The sequence below is a fragment of the Bubalus kerabau genome, chromosome 10 (assembly GCF_029407905.1).
Source record: "Bubalus kerabau isolate K-KA32 ecotype Philippines breed swamp buffalo chromosome 10, PCC_UOA_SB_1v2, whole genome shotgun sequence".
NCBI lineage: Eukaryota > Metazoa > Chordata > Mammalia > Artiodactyla > Bovidae > Bubalus > Bubalus kerabau.
Window position 1 is genome coordinate 84,565,593 of NC_073633.1, and position 21,072 is coordinate 84,586,664.

At 47.6% G+C, this 21,072-nt stretch overlaps 1 protein-coding gene across 3 annotated transcripts in view; it reads right to left on the reverse strand.

The window, feature by feature from the left end:
- Window positions 1-1,947: 1,947 nt before the first annotated feature.
- ZFYVE26 (zinc finger FYVE-type containing 26) overlaps window positions 1,948-21,072 on the reverse strand; it is a 70,566-nt gene continuing 51,441 nt past the window's right edge. For 2 of the 3 annotated variants that reach the window (XM_055538410.1, XM_055538411.1), the window contains exons 32-42: window positions 20,524-20,744; window positions 16,663-16,810; window positions 16,230-16,439; window positions 15,229-15,447; window positions 10,918-11,115; window positions 9,687-9,886; window positions 8,807-8,948; window positions 8,459-8,518; window positions 7,110-7,292; window positions 6,340-6,384; window positions 1,948-4,033 (exon numbers count right to left, since the gene is read on the reverse strand). In XM_055538410.1, coding sequence (XP_055394385.1) covers window positions 3,830-4,033; window positions 6,340-6,384; window positions 7,110-7,292; window positions 8,459-8,518; window positions 8,807-8,948; window positions 9,687-9,886; window positions 10,918-11,115; window positions 15,229-15,447; window positions 16,230-16,439; window positions 16,663-16,810; window positions 20,524-20,744 — 1,830 coding nt within the window. In that variant the 3' untranslated portion in view covers window positions 1,948-3,829. The remainder of the gene's footprint in view (window positions 4,034-6,339; window positions 6,385-7,109; window positions 7,293-8,458; window positions 8,519-8,806; window positions 8,949-9,686; window positions 9,887-10,917; window positions 11,116-15,228; window positions 15,448-16,229; window positions 16,440-16,662; window positions 16,811-20,523; window positions 20,745-21,072) is intronic. The other variant, XM_055538412.1, reaches the window with a different exon arrangement.

Below are 21,072 nucleotides of genomic sequence, written 5' to 3' on the forward strand. Positions count from 1 at the left end.
GTGGATAGGAGTCTGCACTTCCACTGCCAGGGATATACGTTTGATCCCTGGTCAGGGAACTAAGATCCCACATGCTGAATGGTGTGGCCAAAATAAATAAATAAATAAATAAAAGAAATGGGCTTGAAGGAAGGTTTTGGATAACAGCAGATTGGAGGGTGGGGTAGCGGAGGTGATGAAAGAAGAGCGCCAAGCAGAAATAACAACGTGAAGAAATAAGGAGTGTGAAAGCACCCCACTAAAGAAGCCATTCAGTAACCAGATGTTGAATAAATCTGTTGTAGAAGAATTGGAGGCTTCAAGGATGGGTCAGTTAACATTATTACTAAAGAAGAGAGGATGATGACCAAGACAGGCCGTTTCCCTCAGGGTTATGGTGACCGTTGCTATTTGGTTGCTTGAGTATGAAGAATCTGAGAGCATTTGATCTACTTCATTTAAAGCTCCAGCCAAAGATATCCAGTAAATTTGGAGCGTCTCAGGTTTCTAAACAGTCCAGGTCCTCTATCTTAAGATTTACTTTGGGTGTTCTAATTTCCTTTGTTTGAAGCATCTTCGTGCTAGATCCCAAACAGGGGGTTTTCAGGTCGACTTTCATCATTACTTTTTGTTTGTTGTGTGTTTGAAGTTTTGTTAATTTTCTTAAATGAGATATTGGATGAGATCACGTTCCTGGGGAAAGACGATAACGGTAGCAAAGCTCCTGTCTGTGGCTTAAGTGTCATTCTGCACACGGGTGCTGTAAGAGGGCGGCCAGAAAATGACAAGCCCAGTGTGAGTTCTACTTTCCCCAAAGATCCGACCCCTGGGTTCAAAGAGTCACAGTTTGGTTGATACTAAAAAGATACGTAGAATTAAAAAAAAAAACCAGCTTGAAAAAAAATTTCAGAGTTCCATTTTTCATTCTCAGACTGGCACAGATCTAGAGTTTGCTAAGTGTTGAGGTAAGGGTGTGGGAAAGCAGGTCCTTGTCTTCACTGCTGGTGGGATAGGTAATTACCATGACCTCTATGGAAGTGACTGACAACACTCACCAAATGCTCATATTCTCTGACCCAGGGTATTCTAGTTCAGAGGTTTTTAAATTTTTTGACTATGCCATGCAGCATACAGGATCCTAGTTCTCCAACCAGGGATAGAACCCATACCTCCTGCATTGGAAGTGTGGAGTCTTAACCACTGGACTGCCAGGAAGTCTTTGACCCAGGGTATTCCAGACAAGATAATTCCCTGCAGCATAATCTGTTGTGGTAAAGATGGCAACCACCTAAACTATCCGTCAATAGAGACTGCTTAAATAATTATGGCATATCTTCACCACAGAATACTTCGGTCATTATTGCTTCTATATGCATAAAAGAGTTCTGAAACTATACACAAGAAACTGGTCACACAGGTAGCCTCTGGGAGGCGATGGGGCTGAGGGCTGAGGAGATAGGAATGGGAAGGACTTTTCACTTGCCTTCTCTACCTGATGAATGTATAACCAACGTCCACCCACCACTCTAATGAAGCAAAAAGAAAAAAAAAATCCCTGGCGGTAGAGAGTACACTGGTAGGTTTTTGTGTGTGCCTAGTTGCTTCAGTTGTGTCTGACTCCTTGTGACTCCATGGACTGTAGCCTGCCAGAATCCTCTGTCCCTGGAATTCTCCAGGCAAGAATACTGGAGTGGGATGCCATGCACTCCTCCAGTGCATCTTTCCAACCTGGGGATTGAACCTGGCTCTCCCGCATTGCAGGCAGATTCTTTACCATCTGAGCCACCTAGGAAATTTGAGAAAAATCTTAACCCAAGAGGCCTGACTTATAACAGGAATCATTTTGAGAAGTTCAAGAGTTGAAGGTTATTGCATCTTTCCCACCCACCTTTTCACTCCACACAGAACCCAAGGCAAGAAGGGAAAGATAAGAGCAAGACAGCACAAATGAGCCATGAAGCCAAGAACTTGTAGGACAGACATTTTATTGTGACTTGCTTATAGTCAAACATTCAACCCGTCGACTTGCCCATTAGTTAATTGTTTTGCTGGAGATCACAGCCTGATGCCCAAAGGCCCTTAGCCTCATCTTATGTCAGTCTAGTCAATGGTTGCCTATTTTACAGTTCAATTAATTAGAGGAAAATGTCAGGAAAATCTGGTCTTAACATCTCAAATTAATGGCTGTGAGATTTGCAATCCATTTAATATAAAGTGCTCAAGTTCAGTGCAAAAAGGGCAGACTCAGAAGGGCAAGCAGATGCCAGGGAGGAACGTTTCCTGGGAGACAGATGCATTCTACAACTCAAAGAAGAAAAAGCCACTTGTCCAACTTCCCCATAACGGGGTCTAGTATTTTCTTTGCCATCTCTTCCCTCCCTCAGAGGACCAGAACTTCTACAGATACTCTTAGAGTTGTTAAGTTCACTATTTAAAAAACCCGGTTCAGAGGGAGATCTGCAGGGTTTCTGAGCACCAGAGATACTGACTTGGGCTTCTAGCTCCCGTTCCTCTCAGCAGCCCCTGTGAGGCTGACAGGCTGAGTTCTGGCTGGTAGGAGGCCTGCAGCTGTGGAGCTCTCTTCACACCCCTCATTTGCAAATTCACATCACGGACTAGGGCAGACCTTTCCCAAAAGCTTGTCAGATCTCCAGTGGGAAGACAGGCCCACACTAATTAAATAAAGGAGCACTTCATTTGGTTGCTCATCAATTGGACATGACCTACTTCATCATCCCCTTGTTTAACTCTTGTCCTCAGGCCCAACTTTAAAGTGAACCTTTGACTCCCACTGTTAAGACAAAGAAGTGCACTGCCTTCTCAATGATCCTGGGTCTCTGCATGTCCATCCTTCTGTTCTGAAGAGACTGAAGAGAAGCAGGTGGGAAGAGGAAGCGATTTTTTAACCAATTTAAGGGGCATAAATAGGACTGTAACTCAAACAGGCAAAGTCTAGCCATTCGGTCCCAGGACCTTGGCTATTGTTTCTCTCCCAGACTCTCCAAAAGGAAGCCACGTTCTTTTACGTGGCAGCAGGAATATTGACAAAAGCCAGTTCTGTGCTTGTAGACAACTCTCCTGCAATGCTGTTTGGAGAGGTTCCCCTTTCTCTCCCTGTGGATGAACACGATGGTGCCCCTCCTGCCCATGTCTGGGGCTGCAGACTCCCATCAGGTGGCCAGGCAGCCACAGCTTTCAGAAGCCAGCACCTGAGGACTCTTCTGTTCAGACTACTTTCCAAAGACTCACAGTAACTCTTGTGCTTGTGAGACGAGAGATGCTCAGAACGGTTTCACACCACAGGAAGCACCTGCCCCAAAGCCATCTCTGCATCTGGGGATGGGAAGGAGGGGAAAAAGAGGCAAGCCTCTGATGCAGCTCCATCATTCTCAGTCAAAAACCCTTCTAGTCACGAGAAGCTACTGGAACATCTCCACACCAAGGAGACTGTGTACAAACAGGATGAGCCCGGGTTAAGAACCAAAAACGCAGGAAGGTTTTCAGACAGGCAGAAGTCGAAAGTAAAGTGCCTCTTTGCAGTGGGGGAGAGCTTCGTTTGTTCAGAAATGCCTGGGCGTAAACATGAGCGCAAAGAGCGTGCACACTCACACTCACTCTGAGGTAGAAAGAACTGGCCATCTCCAGACAAACACACACACAGACTCCACAGTTCTACAGAAACATGGCACTTGTGTGAAAGATCCTGTCTTTGCTCAAGATGGCAGGTTGGGTCCAATTCCAGCTCTTTCCGACCTGGGGTGGAGCCAGGGAAGTCCTGCCCCACAGGAGGAAAGAGCTGGAAGTGTGCCCATCACTCCTGCCCCACAGCTGTCCGGCCCTGCAGCCAGGGTCACTTTCTGGAGGCCGAGCCATGGGCACCCCGGCTGCGGCTCGTCAGAAGCCACTGGGAGCAGATGTCTTGCACCACTGCGTCCCCGCTGCTCTTGGCGGCCTGCTGCACCTGCTCGACTAGGACCGCGGCCCGAGGGTGTTCTTGCTTCACGGCGATCAGGTAGGCAGAACGCAGCTTGCAGCACATCAGGTAGGCCTGAACCTGGCAGTTGGGTGTGAGAGACGGCCGGAAGGAAACCATCACTGCAAGTCACCAAGAAGCACACAGGGCCGCGAAGAGAGACAAGACAGCACTTCTCACCTACCAGTAACTGGGTTCTTGCCTTTTATTACGTTATGGCCACTCTTTAAATATTCTGGACACTAAGCTATTATACTGTATTACTGTACAGTGTAAAAGTTATTATAAATAAGACAAGAATTTTAAAAAGCAGAAGGCAGGCAGGCAGAGCCTGGCCTCTATCTACTCCCTTCAAGGCCCTCGTCACTCTCCTGGGCTCTCCAGCTTTCTCCAGGCCTCACTGCTGACAAACTGGTTTTTGTGGTTATTTGGGTGATTATTTGATTGATGTCTGTCTCCCTGACTAGGAGGGCAGGAAAAGTGTCTGCTTTTTCTAACCATTCCTGGAGCCAAGCACAGGGCCGGGCATGTGGGTGTTCCATGAATGTGCATGAAGTGAATGAATGAATGAATGAATGAGTCATCACACCTGCCCTCTACAATGGGCCCATAGGGCCCCTTTCTCTATTTTTCTTCGACCTGCTTAGTTAAAAATCTTCTACCAGGAAGCTTGGGAAAAGAAACACAGATATACAATTAGAAAAAAGTCTAATTAAGGGGTGGCCCCAGATTGACCTTACTTGCTGTTTGCATCAGAGGCAGTCTAGTTTCCTGCATTCTGGACACACTCCATCTCATGAGTTCCTAGCATAAGGGAGATGAGAGCCCCTTCCTTCCCTGCCCTGACCCCACCTGCACCTCCCTGGTTAGCCAGGGCTCCAGGCTAGCAAATGGCAAGGTCCTGGTGAGCTGCCTCAGACCTCCAGGCCAGCAGCTGCCTTTTGCCATGACAGTCCTCCTGGTGGTTGGAGAGGACTCCCCTCTTCATGTTTCAAAGCTCTACCTTCTTTTCTTACTTCAGTCACTAAAGTCTTCCTTTTCTAAGCTCAATTACAGATAATCGACAGCTGCAAGATGGCTGGCACGTTCTGAGCTCTGGTCTGGTTAATCCACCTGCTGCTCTGGGATGTTTGCTCTCACCCAGGCCTTCAGCTCCACTTGGCACCAGTGTACATTGAACAGAATATCACCAAGTCGACAGGCAAAACTCCCTACCTAGAGAAGGGCATTTTTCCAGAAAGTCTGGAATAAAAACTGAATGAAGCTCTTTTACGGCAAGATCTTGTGGCCTTAGATCTTGTGTGTTAGAACAGCGACTAACAGAAGAAAAAACCTGAATAAGTTAACAATGATGGTAGAGATTCCAGGGTCCATCTTTTCCAGGGACAAAGGCTCTGTCCTACTGAGCAGGAGGTCCCTGAAGGCTTAGAAAAGAGCCACACACAGTCTGAGAATCAAGAAGCCTGGGTATCAGGCCTGGCTGTCAGGTTCTCAGTCTGATTCTAGAAAAGGAATTTTTCACATTTTGGGATGTCAGAATTCCATCCTTTTCATAGGATCGCATCAGGATCTTGCAGAATTAGATGAAGAAATGTTAAGAACAGATCCTCCCTAAACCCTCGAATGAAACATGCCCTGGAAATTCAGTTCAGGAAATAGCAATACCACCATGGGGAGCAGCAATGTGGTAGTGTATAAGAAGTTGTTTGCTAACATGAGTTTTCTTCACGAGGCACTCAGCTGCCGGAGGATTCCGCTGCTAGTGGCCAGGGCGGGCTGGCTGGGTTTTCTCATGCCTCTCCTGGCCTGCAGGCCTTCCTCTGAATGGCAGATGGATTGAGCCTATGGTGAGCCACAAACTGGAGCAACTGGGAATACTTTTAGTCTATCCATTTCCTATGCAACAGGAAGCAGGTGCGGGCCTCAGGGGAAAGGCCTGTTCTGGAGACCAAGGCACTAACAGGCATTGTTGGTCAAAGGGCTGGCTGGGTTTTTTCCCTGCCGTAGAGGGTACCCTCGCCCCTTTAGGATAAAGAGATGCCTGTTCACTCTGAGAACCTTATTCAGTGAGACAAGCTGCAAGTGAGGATTTCCTCGGGATGGGAGAGAAAACCTCCATGGAAAATGGGGAGAGTGGAAAGGCCTGTATGTCTTGGGGGTACAGAAGAGAGAGGGCCAAGGCTCATGTGGTCAGGGTTCTTTCTCATGTTCTCTACATGTTCCCTCCCTTCTACGCCCTTCTCTGGGTCCCGGCCCCACCTCTGATAATAAAGAGGGCGAGATAGGGGTTGAATGGAACTGTCGTAGCACGTGAGGGGTGAAGGTGACAAGGCAACTCCAAAGGGCTGTTCCCGAGCATTACTGGATGAGGAGACAACTCTGCTCACCTTGTTGTCGTCACTGTGTATCGCCTGGATCAGGCCCTCCAGCTCCTGTGCGGGACAGAGACACAGCAGTTGTGAGACGGGGCATGGGAGCCGGGGCTCAACTCCGTCTCAGCCCAGCCCTTCTGACTCTGACTGGGGATGCCTGCCTGACCCTTCCTTATAAACTCAACTCCTGGGAAATCCTGGTGGTCCAGTGGTTAGGACTCGGTGCTTTCACTGCCGAGAGCCCAGGTTCAGTCCCTGGTTGGGGAAATGAGATCCTGATAGCCTTGTGGTGTGGCCAAAATAAAAAAAAACAAAACACCTCAACTCCTGCTATCAGAGCAACAGAGGAAATCTAATGATAACACTAAGCTTGGGAATCTGAGAATCAACATCAGATCAAAACCTTTTCCTTGGCTTTCATGAATGATGTGTCTGTTCATCCTACAAAGCCATCAGGGGACAGTTTTGCAGGTGACATGCCACCTGCAGGCCCACACTGACCTCATCTACAATCCCTGGGAGAAACTCAACTCCGTCTGTCTGCAGACACTTCCAGGTGTCAATAACATCAGACAACGGGATGCTTAGGGGGCGGCTTCTGGATACGTACCATGAATTTTCTTTCCAGGGAAGGGTTGATTAGCGTAAGGCCATTATTATAGAGGGGTCAGAAAGACAGAGGGATCTTGTAGAGTTTCGGGTACATGATGGGGAAGAGAAAAAAAAAGACGGGGATGTGAAGACACTGAAACAGATGCAGGAGCCGAGGTCTGGGGTGGGCGTACCTGGGGGGGAATCCTCCTGAACGCTTCCACGCAGTTGAGGAGGACGGTGTCCCTGTCGCTTTGGGCCGCCATGCCCGACTCGCTGACGCACTTGAGCAGCTGTCGGATCTCACCGAACTTCTCCCTCTCCACCAGCTGCCGGGCGGCCTTGCAGTAGGTAGCGGCGGCATCCAGCTGGAAGTCCTGGAACAGAACACAGGATGACAAGGGTAGGGAGGCAGGGACTCCACAGCTGGGGGAAGGAAGGTGACATTCACAGAGCTCCGAACGGGCTTGGGGCAGACACGCCAAATTGACTGCAGTCCCAGTAGAAACATACATAAGCAGACAACCAGCAGAAGGTTCCTCTTTTGGAGTCTGGCAGACGTTTGGGAAGCAAGCATGGAAACTGGGACTTTGAGATCCACGCTGGTTCATCTCACTTGCTGCCGCATCACTGCCTGAAGATATTCTAATCAAATGCCCGAGACCAGCTCATTCTCCCTCTAACAAGTCAACCGTCTCTTGGAAAATGGATTCTGGGGGCTGATACTGGCTGCCCGGGACACCAGGTGCTCTGAGAAGAGAGGCTGTGGTGTTAGGAGACAGACCAATTCCCCAAAGGGCGGATGATCTAGAAACTACTGGATAAATACTTTGTTGCTTTGGGGTCTGATAGGAGCTGTCACTCTGCCTGCCCACGGGGGTATCTGTGTATGGAGAGCTTTGTCCAACACCAAAAATGGGTGGGAAAAAAGAGATCTGTCAGATTGGATTGCTTGCTGTCTTTGATCCTTGAGATGAGCACAGTGTTAATTAAGACCCTGCGTGCCTGGAGAGGGAGGGGCCTCTGGGTGCCTCTGTGTCAGTGTGGAGTCGGGGTGGTCTGGTTTCTCACGGTCTTAGCTCCCTGCTCCATCCTGCTCCAGTGCCACAGCTGTACCTGGGTCCTCTTATCACAAGCAACAAAAAATGTATGCCTCGAGCTGGCCCGTGGGCAGATGAAGGATGGAGGGGCAGCTCTTGTTGCCAGGGGCCCCCTCCCACTGAATAGGACCTCTCCCCCCACCATCACCTCCTCCAGCCATGCTCCCCTGCAGGGAGGAGAGCTGTGGTGAACTGTTGTAGACCTGGTTTCAGGTATTTATTTGACGTTTTGATGAACTTGTCACCAGTTGCTTGGCTTTTGTCAAAGTGGCCTTCAGTCTCGAACTTGACCCAGTTTTGTAGCAGCCACCTCGTTGCTTTCATCCTTGATGTAGTATAAATCTACTTTTCTCGGGATAAAAATTTTCTGAGGAATAATCTCTCACAGAACTGTGCTCATGTGCTGATCCCCGCTCGTATAAACCTGAGTAATCCGGTCATACCTGCAGAACACGGAATGCGATTCCAAAACCATCTTCTACATTTTTCCCTCCTAGCATGACCTGAAAAGGAGAGGGAAACATGCTTACAGAAACAATAATGACTGGAGCAGCCCCGCAGTTAAGAACAAGGCCCTCGTTCATTCGTTTATTCAACAAATATCTGGGAAGACTCTACTGGGCACAGGCATGAGGGATACGAGAGTCCTCAAAATGGACTCAAGCCACAGCCTTCTGGGGCTCACACTCCATCGGGGAGGCAGCCATCAAACAAACGACTGAAAGGGTCAGACGATTCCAAGCGTGATGAGCATTTAACAGCCTGCCGGGGGCCTGTGACATCAGGCATACCTTGCAGGCAACATCCATTTTCATGTGGTTATTTCCAAACAGGGTTGGCAGAGGCGAGGTGGTGACTTGGGAGGTCCCGGCACTTTCGCAGCGATGCAAGAACCTGGTCACTTCCATCTGCAGCTGAAGGGTGTTCATGTGTCTGTGGGGACAGGTGACATACAGTCTGGCCTCAGGAGGGAACTCGGGGGTAACTAGGACCAGCGGGGACTGAGAAGTCATAACAGGATGGCAATGAAAAGGGCAAGAGAAAAGGGTGCGGAGGGAAGAGATCCAAAAGGCCCTCTGAGAAGTTACGACAGGACAAAAAGGGGTGATGAGTGTTTACAGAGCACGGTATGCTGCTAACAACAGAGGTTGAGACAGACGTGAATCCTGGCCCCAGAGGCTAGAGGAGAGCTGTGGAGGGAATAAACCCACCAAGGCACCTAGCGATTGGGACTGTGAAGGAAAAAACAGTGACAGCGAGCATTCACTTCAGATGCTGTGTTCTCAGCATAAAGGCTGTGAGGAGGGAAGGACTCGGGGCACCGAGGAGCCAGTGTGCCTGATGCACCTCAAGGAAGGAGAGTGCTTTGACGTAAGATTGAGATGAAGGGTCACCCAGGACTTCTTTTGCCTCTTGCATGGGGTAGGGGTTTAGTCTGATTGTCACGGGTGAGCCTAATCCCCGCCCCTTCCCCTCTCTCCTTTCCTCCAAGCTCCTCTGGAGACTTTTGAGACTTAACACCAGACACTATCATCCGTGAATGACTCCTATCAGGTGTATATGTTCGTTTCCCACGATTTCAGAGATGGGCGAGGGCGGCTTCATCACTAACAGTCCTCCCGGTTCCAGCCCTTCTGCACCGCCCCAACTGTTCCCTGAACCCTGAGCTACCTCGACACATCAGACGCCGCCATCTTCTTTCGGAAGAAGGTGGCTTTCTTCCTTCCGCTACGCCGGGAGGTTTCTTGGAGGTAGATCTTCAGGTGGTCCTTGGCTTTCAGCAGCCAAGAGAGCTTCTCTCCCAGCTCCGTGTACGTCTTTGCTTTGTGAGTGAAGAACCGGATACAGGTCATGGCGGCCCGCACATGGTCCTGGAAGAGGAAAATGAATGTTCGGGTCAAAGGAGGCTTGGAGGCTGGGGATGCGGGGAGAATTCTGATCTGAATTCCACCCAGGATGTCTGGTTGCCAGCACCCCTTCCCTCAGAGGCCCAAGAGATCCAAAAGTCAACTGACTGGCTGGGTTCTTGTTTCTGCAGCCTTGTGGGCTATGTGTGTGCTCAGTCGTGTCTGACTCTGCGACCCCATGGACTATAGCCCGCCAGGCTCCTCCATCCATGGGATTCTCCAGGCAAGAACACTGAAGTGGGTTGCCATTTCCTCCTCCAGGGGATCTTCCTGACCCAAGGATTGAAACTGCGTGTCTGGTGTCTCCTGCATTGCAGGAGGATTCTTTACCTGCTGAGCCATGGGGGAAGCAGCTGGCCACACTCTTGGGTGGGACATTATTCCACCACAAAAGAGATCTTTAAAAAGGAGCACATGTATACCTGTGGCGGATTCGTTTTGATGTTTGGCAAAACTAATACAGTGTTTTAAGTTAAAAAAAAAAAAAAAAAAGACAATGGCATAAAGTAACAATTATAAAAAAAAAAAGGAGACTTAAGATACTCCATTTGACTTGCCATCACTTTCACTCTGGCTTTGAATCATTCAATGTCTCTGTGACTTAGTACTGGCCAACCTCACAGACTGGAAGAAACATGATCCCTATTCTTTCGTGCATCTTCTCTACAAATACTTCTCTACCCTTCCTTATGAATTCTGCGTTCACACCCCATGTTTATCTAGAAACTACCATATCCCTCTCCTTTTTAATCTTTATATTTCCTGAATTCTGAAGAATGCCATTACTGACAAGATTAAAGTTTGCCTCTTTGGGATGAGAATGGAAATCCTGATATTACATAAGAATGCCTCAGAGCAACATGGATTTGTTGTTGCTGAGTCAAGGAGCAAGTCTAGGGACCAAGTGACAGTCTTGTTCCCTTATCCTGCGCAGACCCACCTCAATGGCAAGGCTGCAGGGACAGAGGTAGCAGGCAGGATGGGGCTGTTGTTACCTTCATAAACTGCTGCAGCTCATACAGGATGTGGTAGTAGTTCTTCTTCTGTAAATGCTGGCAGGCAGCAATCAAGTACTTTCCCCAGCTTTCCAAGGATGAGTCAATAGATTCTAGGAGGTTTTCTAAATCGTGTAGCTTCCCACTTTTATAGCTTGGCTGGAAAATGCCTTCTATGAAGACTTCTGGGGGACTCTCCTGGAGCAGGGCAAAGCAACAAGTCAGAAGTCTTGAGCCTGGTTCTGGCACTGCTTAGGATCCATTCTGAGTTTCCTTCCACTCACAACCCTCTGCATTCTCATATAGGGATGCTACTTAACCTTTTTTGTGCATCACAGATGGATCCCTTTGAGAATCCCACTCCAGTGACTGCTTCTCTCCTTCTCTGTACAGAAGAGCTCCTTGACAGAGTTATCTACACCCCCAGTCTCTAATTCCTCTCCTGTGATTGTCTCTTGAACTCACTCTCATCCAGCTTTTATACCTACACCTCCATTGCAACTGCCCCTTAGGTCACCGAAGACCTCTACTTTGTTAAATCTAAAATTCTTAGACCTTATTTTCCACCTATCCTGTCAATAGCTGCTGATAGCTGGTGGCTTGCTCCTTGAAAAACTGTCTTTATTTGGCTCCCAGGATACCATCCCTGCCAGGTTTTCATTCTATTTCTCTGGTTAGTCCTTCTCTATCTCTTTTGTTGATTCCTCCTAAGCTCCCCAGGGCTTAGGAAGATCCTCTTTTCTTTTAGTCACTCTTTTGATTTTTATAAGTTTCAGGGCTTTAAATCTAGCTATTTGCTGATTATATCTAAATCTCTATTTCTAGCCTGTTTATTCTTCCTGAACTCCAGAACTGTATATCTAAATTATATTCAATTGCCGACCCAAAAAGTCCTCTTGGGTATCTAGAGAATACATACTGATATAAAACTGCACCCCTGATTGTTTCTCCTCACTCTGCTCTTTCTTCAGTCTTCCCTTTCTCAGATGGCAATTTTATTCTTCTACTTGTTCAGGCCAAAAGCCTTCACCATCTTCTTCTTACCTTGCAACATAGAAGTCATTACCAAATTCTATTGGCTCCACCTCAAATATACACAGAATCTATATGTAATTGACCACTTCTCACCACCTCATGTACCACCCTGGTCCATGTCATGGGCACCACTTGCCTGAATGATCCCAATGGCCTTCTCCCTGGTCTTCCTCTTTTACCTCCTGCCTCTTTTTTGCCTAACGTCAATCAACCCAAGTGATTTGGTTAAAAACATAAGTTAGATCACATTATTTCTCTGCTCAAAATCTTCCAAAGGTTTTCCTTCTCACGCAGCACAAAGCTCAAGTCCTCATAATGTCTGCAAGGCCCTATATGATCTGGGCCCTATTAGGTTTCTGACCTTACCTGCTACCACCCTTTCCCCAGCTCACTCTGCTTAAGCCACCCTGGCTTTGCCCTTGTGACTGACTCCCTCCACCTGGACTGTGCTTCTTCCACAATCTGCATGGTTCATTCCCCACCTACTTTAAGCCTTCGCTCAGATGTCACCTGTCCAGACATCCTGTCTACAATCGTACAATTCGCCTCTTCCCTCTCCTCTACTTTATTCTTATTACTTGTCACCTACACTATATATTTTATCTTGTTTATTGTCTCTCTCCCTAGTATAATGTAAGTTTTATAAAAGTAGATTTTTTTTTTGGTTTGCCTTTTTTTTTCTTCACTGTTGTACTTCTGGTGCCCAGAATAGCCCTTGGCCATTTAATAACTATTTTTTGGGTGAATGAATAAATGATAAATATCATGGATCTCATCAGGAAAGTGTACACACTCACTAATCTACTCAATTCTGAAGTTCATCTGTGGTTCAGAGACCCTGAATCATACCCCCTCATTGCATAGTCATAGAAAAGAAAATCATTTGGCCATTTAGACTTTAGATTATGAGTAAGTGATGAGAAGTGAAGGATAGCTACAAACTCATGGCAGTACAACCATGCTGGCCCTGAAGCACTGGGCACAAGCTGTTTAGAAGTGGAGAGGATCTGGGCTTTAGAACATCCACAGTGGGCGAGTGGCTTCTTTCCTAATTTTGGCTTTTCCTGAACACTCAGACCTAACCTAAAAGTTGTAGGACACACTTTAAGAAGTAGGGAGATCAGCTGCACTGGAAAGGTACAATATCTCAGAAGAGCAACCCCTTAAGAACTTTCATTTCATCCACTCATTCACTGGCATTAGGACAGGTGCCTGAAGATAGCAGGTAAGGGAAGTAAGGGCCTTCTCGGTCCAGATGGGAAGACACAATTGTAAAGAAATAGCTGCAATCCACTGGGATAAAAGCAATAAGAAACCTAGGTTCTAGGCACAGCAGTGGTATATAGGAAGAGGTGAATGCTCAACAGAGAGGGTCTAGAAGGACAAACAGGAGTTCTCCAAGAAAACAAGGAGGGGCAGGGCATCCTAGGGAGGGGAAACAGCAATGCAGACTCCTGGAGCTAAGAAAGGGCGTGGTACTATTAGGAAAATTTAAGCAATCTGGCAAGTCTGGAATACAGATCATAGATAGGATTTGTGGTGAAAGTTAACTGGAGATATAAGGGGACCTGATCCTATTGTGTTCTGCATTCATGCTAAAGAACGTGGACTTCATCTTACAGCCATGGGGATCCACCGAAGGCCTTTTACAGAAAGGAATCACATGAATTATGAACACCATAAATAACATGTACTATGTTTTAGAAAGCTCTCTCAGGGATGAAAGACAGGGAATGAGCATCTTCCATGCTCTAGGCATTCAGCTGTAGTTTTCACAATGTTTTTTTTTTTTTCCTGTTGTTCTCCACCTGCTTGAGAAAGTAAGATAGTCCACTTCAAGGGTAGTTGTGATTACAGGAGACAGAAAGAAGAAGCAGGGGCAAAGCTGTCGTCAGCTTTTACCAAGATAAGTAAGTAAGCAGCTTAACTCTCTGGACTGGTCATCAGAAGAAACAGAACTGGGTGAGGTAAAGCAGCTTTATCTCAAAACTCATTTGGAAACTGAACAAACAATTAGCAATTGAAGACCAAATAACATAACTTTTACAATATTCTTGACACCCGGTTAAGACACAGTAGCTAAGGCAGGAGTGAAAACATCTCCCTTTTGTGTCCTGTGTGTGTGCTCATTTGTGTCCGACTCTTTGCGACCCCATGGACTGTAAACTGCCAGGCTCCTCTGTCCATGGGATTTTTCAGGCAAGAAAACTGGAGTGGGTTGCCATTTCCTCCTCCAAGGGATCTTCCTGACCCAGAGATCAAACCTGCATCTCCAACACCCTGTAAGGGTGGGGTTACCAGGACTCTGTTCTGCTGACTCACTTGGAGATATTCGAGAAGGTATGTCTACTTGTAAATTTTCATTGGCTACCATTTTGGATGAGGGCAGCAGACTAAAATTAAAGTAAAACTCAAGTTTCTTTAATTTTATATGCAATTTGGTATGAATCAGTTTTTCCCTCAGAAAAACTTCATGGGACATTCAGATAAAAAAAGAGAAGGTCAAAGAGTCATGGTGAAATGGAGTTTTGACTTGGCTTAACAATAGCTCCAAGGAAATCACACACTTCACCTTTGCCTCCTGTGAGAGGAGAGCAGAGGACATCAGAGGAACAAAGCAGAGCATACTCTCTCCTCCCGTAAGATGCTTGGGGCCAAACTTAGGATCTGTGTCTTAGGGTGCTTCCTGGGCTTTGTGATGACAACTCGGAGTGGATGTGCAGTTGGGTCAGCAGCAGGACATAATCCAGGGCAGGTGGGAAGTGTGTGGAAACAGAGAGAAGTTAAGCAATTTGCCCAAGGTCATACCACTCATACCAAGCATCTCGTTCCAGAGCCCACATTCTCAGCTATTATTTAGTTCTGCTGTATGTTCTGGAAGAAGGGATGAAATTTGTCATTGCCAGTGAGAAGAGCAATCTAGGATCCAGGTTAAGACTTTTGCATGCTCGTCCAAACATGATTTGTGTAGAGAGAATTTGCCATTTGCGGTTTTTTTTTTTTTTTTTTTTTTGGTCGCGCCACACAACTCGCAAGATCCTAGTTCCCTGAACAAGGATTGAACCTGGGTCCTCGGCAGTGAAAGTGCAGAGTCCCAACCACTGGACCGCCAGGGAAATCCCTAGAATTTGCCATTTGGACTTGACTCTGCCTGAGATGATCCTACAGCTGAACCCTGGGGTAGCGTTAAGGGGGGTTATTGCTCCCTGAAAGCTGGGCAGGCCAAGCCAGGTGGGCAAGGCAGGCACTGCGTGCGAGGGTGTCTGAGGGGCCCACCGTGTGCAGCAGGTGCAGCAGGGCTTCCCGCAGACAGCTGTGCCTCACATAGAAGCTGATGATGGCCAGGTGGGTGCTGTAGCTATGCAGGTAGAACAGGCATTCTTGGTAGTAGGTGTTGTTCAGGATCTTCCCTTCAGGAATCACTTCCAGAGAGAGGCTCTGGGTCCGGAGGGTTGCTTCCAGCTCTTTCAAGGTGGCCAAGAAATCATCATCTTGCTGCCAAGAGAGGACAGAGAGGGAACAAGGGACCCAGAGAGTTCTCAGCAGCCTCTGGAAACGCTGCTTTCAAAAAACGCTTAACAATATGGAAAAATGCTCTCTTGTATAGTGTTAAAGGTAAAAAACAGGCAGGATATAAAATTCTACACATTATAAACCGTATGCCATGCTGTGCTAAGTCACTTCGGTCGTGTCTGACTCTTTGCGACCCTATGGACTGTAGCCCGCCAGATTCCTCTGTCCATGGGGGATTCTGTAGGCAAGAATACTGGAGTGGCTTGCCGTGCCCTCCTCCAGGGGATCTTCCTGACCCAGGGATTGAACCCGAATTTCCTGCATTGGCAGGCATGTTCTTTACCACTAGCACCACCTGTGGAACCCTATCTACTATACAACAGCAATTTAATTCAAAAACATAACAGAAAAGTCGCCAAAATCTAAATACGGCTTAAGTCTGGATATGGGATTATATGTGATTTTCATGTCTTTAAAATAATTCTTTTTGTTGTTGGAAATTTGACTGTTTATGACTTATCTAATCACATAGATGGTGAGGGACAGGGAAGCCTGGCGTGCAGCAGGTCCATGGGTCTCAAAGAGTAGGACATGACTAGGCGACTTTCTTGGAAAAGGAACCACATACATTTAAATCCAAACTGGACAGCTCTGGGCCAGGGCTGCACTGTCATTGGGACGGAAGCTGATCTTCTTCCCAGGCCATTACTGCTCTGGGGCCTTGCTGTTCCCCTGAGCCCAGCCTGTGCCTGCTGTGCTCTTACCACAGATAGGAGTGGCCTCGCTGTGGACTCCAGGTACTCAACCACCTCCTGTACCAGTCTTGAGCCATGACTTAGCTGACTGAGGTCGAAAGGGGGCTTCAGGCAGCGGCTGAACTTCTCCCGTGCAGCTGTGAGGTTCCCAGCTTTGAGGCAGGCCATGCCCCAAGCATGCCATGCCCCGGTGGGATCAAGGCCAGTCTTTGTGGAGACCTGGAGGAAAAACCGCTCCTTTTAGGGAAAAGGACTTGCAGCCAGGCCTGAGGGTCCCAAAGACTGATACTATCCCGTGGTTGTCAATCATCTCCCCTACCCCACCCCACCCCACCGCCATGACTCCCACACTGACAAAGTGGTCATGCCCTAGACATTCTCCGTGGCCAAGGAAAAGTGGAGGAAGTAACTCATTGGGGCAGACATCAGCTCTGTGCCTCACCTCAACACCCAGTTGGTAGTACTCAGCTTCCAAGAGCTGGTTCCTGAGCCTGGTTACCGCAGCCGGTTGCAAGATCTGATCCAGAGATGGCACGTGGCGATAGGCGGCAGCAACTAAAATATTCAGCACATCGACCTTGCTGATGTAGCTATCAGGAGGAAAAGGGCATGGCAGTGAGGCTCCCCAGGGTCCTCCCAGGAACAGTGCTGCTTCAAGGTTTCCTATTTCATTTTTAATGTGAAATGGGATCATGCGAATTGGGAGGTACATGGGCGAATAGGCGCTGGAGTCAGACTTTCTGATTCTCAACTTGATCTCTTGGTGGCTCTATGATCTTAGGCAAGTTAGCTAACCTTTCTCTGCCTCAATCTACTCATCTGTGAAATGGATATAACAGGGAGTTTTAAGGATAAAATGAAATAACTGAAGGAAAAGACTTAGGATGGTATCTGGAGCTTTGCAGTAGATTGCGGTAGATGTAGTGTTAGTCGATCAGTGGTGTCCAACTCTTTGTGACCCTATGGACTGTAGCCTGCCAGGTTTCTCTGTCCACAGAATTCTCCAGGCAAGAATACTGGAGTGGGTTGCCATTTCCTTCTCCAAGGGATCTTCCCAACCCAGGGATCGAACCCAGGTCTCCTGCACTGCAGGCAGATTCTTTACCATCTGTGCCACCAGGGAAGCCCCCCCCAGGAAGCTTTTAGGAACTCATTAAATGTTAGCTATCAATATGTGGAGTAGGGACGTTCTGGAACACTCAGGTCTACTTGAGGCAAGGCCTTTACATTGAACGTTAGGAGCTCACAGGCTACCCATTGCTTTTTGGTTCTCTGGAAGCCTATGTGGGAGAGCACATACAGACTGTATCAGGGGTCTGCACCTCCAGTCAGTATGGAGGTCACAGCACTACCATCCTCTGGAGTGCTGCTGGGCAGGGGCCTCCTGGCTTTTCACTTGGATTCTAGTGCCCTGGACTTGACATCCTCTATCTGGGTCAAGGATGGATACTGTTACTAGGACTGCTGCCTCTGATCTTACTCCGAATATCTGGTGATTGCAAAAACCTTTTAAAGACAGACTCCAGAAAGCTGTCTGGGATCATTCTGTGTGATCCTACCTGAGACAGGCCTATACTCAAGGTTCTTGATCTTGTATCAGATTCTATCAAAACCTCTCCATGGATCCTGACTTGTCCACTGATTTCCCTGGAAAGGGATTCAGCACATGAGTGAGTCTCAATGAGCGGGGGTAGGGCAGGGGATGGTACAGTGTGTAAAAGCAAGTTTGGTATCATCATGTACTGCTGCTGCTGCTGCTAAGTCGCTTCAGTCGTGTCCGACTCTGTGTGACCCCAGAGACAGCAGCCCACCAGGCTTCTCCGTCCCTGGGATTCTCCAGGCAAGAACACTGGAGTGGGTTGCCATTTCCTTCTCCAATGCATGAAAGTGAAGAGTGAAAGTGAAGTCGCTCAGTCATGTCCGACTCCCAGCGACCCCATGGACTGCAGCCTACCAGGCTCCTCCGTCCATGGGATTTTCCAGGCAAGAGCACTGGAGTGGGTTGCCATTGCCTTCTCTGACTAGATACGTGTAATAGGTGGTTTGAGCTTCTGTCTTTAAACATTATTTGTCTATAGACTATTGAGCATCCCTTGGACTGCAAGGAGTTTAAACCAGTCAATCCTAAAGGAAATCAATAGTCATTGGAAAGACTGATACTGAAGCTGAAGCTCCAATACTTTGGCCACCTGATGCAAAGCGCCGACTCACTGGAAAAGACCCTGGTACTGGGAAAGACTGAGGGCAGGAGGAGAAGGGGGTGACAGAAGATGAGATGGTTGGATGGCATCACCTACTCAATGGACAGGAGTCTCAGCAAACTCTGGGAGACAGTGAAGAACAGGGAAGTCTGGCGTGCTGCAGTCCATGGGGTTGCAAAAAGTTGGACATAGCTTAGCAACTGAACGACAACAATTTGTGTACTGGAAGAAGGTATTTAAAACAGTGGAAAATACTCTGCAAATCAGGAGTTCTCAATACCCGAGAGATGAATCTACTGTTGTCAGCAACTGGGTACAAATGCAGCTAATGTGAGGACTCCAGGGTTGGGCGGAAAGAATGTGCAATTTGGAATCACTGCTGTTAGGTGTCCAGCAAGCCCAAGACACCTACGGGTGGATGAGAATCCTCTTGAAGCAAGGCCCTCCTTAATTTCTGCTTGCTTAGTCCAAAGTGGATATTGCCTCCATCTGTACTGGATTTTGAAGGAAGTTTAGGACATACTATTAAATTTGTTCTGCCTCCCCACAATCTGAGTATCTTTTTTCTCTTAATAAGACTGTATTTCATTTACATTTCTGATATTTGAGAAATATTCAGATATCTCAAGATTTTTGCCATTAACTCTGCCTTTTGCTATATGGAATGGTTTCTGTTCTTTCCTTCTCTTCTCCCCCATTTCTGATAAACTGGTATAGTTTTGGTTCTTTACATGGTTATCTAAAAAACTGTATTTAACATATTATATTCCTCTTTTTTTGTCAACTTGAAAAATGATATAGAAACCTCTGTCTCTTGATCAGGCAGTAAAATTAACTCCTACATATTTCCTTCTACTTTCTGTCCCACTTCTTTCTGCCTTTCTCAACCTTCAGGTGTTTGTTAATAAGAATAAAACTGACATTTTTGGAGTACACAGGCCCAGTTCTTAGCCCTTTATATGGTTATAGTACTCACACTTTATCCTTATAACAGCCATATAGAATAAATATCATTAATATCCCCATTTTCCAGAGGAGGAAACTGGGGCCCAGAGTCATCTAAAGTTACAGAGCTCTAGGAAGTGGTGAAGCTGAGCGTCACTGCACTCTCTGTGATCTGGAGAGTGTGCAGGCCGGTACTCTGGGCAAGTGCCTGAAGCACTGACACGTCAAAGAAAATTAAGCTCTCTGCTCTGAAATCTGGGTAGGACTGAGTGCTGGGAACACACAACATGAGTCACACATTTGGGTGGGTAAGCTGGGAATTGAGAGTTTTCAATGTCAGGTTAACGGAGGCAGAGCAGGTTGTGTAGGGGCCTGGGGCAGAATCCTCCCCTTTCCACAGAGACTTCTATTTTATGACTCATGTTTCTCCCTGGGATGCAGGGACAGACCAGTCCACAGTGTGCTTCAAAGATCTGTCATCCACAGCTCCCTGAGGCCACACTCTCAATTTGATCAAGACTAGGTAGAGTTTTGGTTAAGGCTAAGGATACATTTTCCTTGTCTTTTTTTTTTTTTTTTTTTTAATTTTTGGTTGCACTGAGCAGCATGCAGGATCTTAGTTCTCCAAGCAGGAATCAAACCTGCACCCTCTGTGGTGGAAGATTGGATTCTTAACCACTGTACAGCCAGGGAAGTCCCAGAACACATTTTCTTTAAAAGCCAGAAAGTTCCCCAGGGACTAAAGATGTTCCCCTAAATTAATTTTAATTACAAATTAGCCAGTCTTTCTTTCAGACCGGGTATAGCTAGAGAACCTTCCTTGAGGACCCCTCAGGGAAAGGGAAGAACTGTCGCGGGAGGGTGAGGAGGACAGCTTGTGGTCTGGTGATGGCATTTTGCCAACGTCAGACGGGATGCAAACAGTTCAGCATGTCTTGTCAGAGGATGGGGAGGTGAAAACTCACAGTGGGATCAGAAAAAGAAGCTGGATAAACATGTTGTTTAGTCGCTAAGTTGGCGATCCCATGGACTACAGCCTGCCAGGCCAGAATACTGGAGTGGGCTGCCACTTCCTTCTCCAGGGGGAGTTCGACCCAGGGATCAAACTCGCATCTCATGATCACCAGGTAAAAGAAGAGGGACTCACTTCCGCTTACCTGTCACAAAGCGCCAGGTCCTGGCTCTGGCCTGCCTTGACGAACATCATCTTGGCGCTGAAGAGCAGCTGCTTCATGATGTCCGTGAGCAGCCCTGCATCCACCTCGGGGTTGGTGAGCCCCTGGGACAGCCTGCAGCAGTGCTCGATCAGCTGGTGGCCACAGGCCACGCTGTCCTCGTGCAGATTCAGGATGGCAATGCACAGGGAGGCGCTGGGGGCCTGGCCCGAGCAGAAGAGGAGAGAGGCACACCGTGAGTTCAGGGGCCAGGTCAGTCTTCAAAGGTAGCTGGGGAGGCAGGAACTCTACCCATTTCAGGAAGCTTGAAAAGCTCAGGTGGAAGAAACCAAACTCCCACAGAGCAGAAGTGGAACTAACACAGTTAGCAAAAGCAGAAGTGGAACTAAACCTATTTCGAAGTTCTAAGTCATACTCTGGCTGCTAGGTTTTGTCACCTGACTGGGAAGAAGGCAGCTGTGTCCACGTGTCACATACTGCTTGGGAATGTCCGGAGGGGCCCTTCTTTCCCAGTTTACTAGGAGTTCAGGT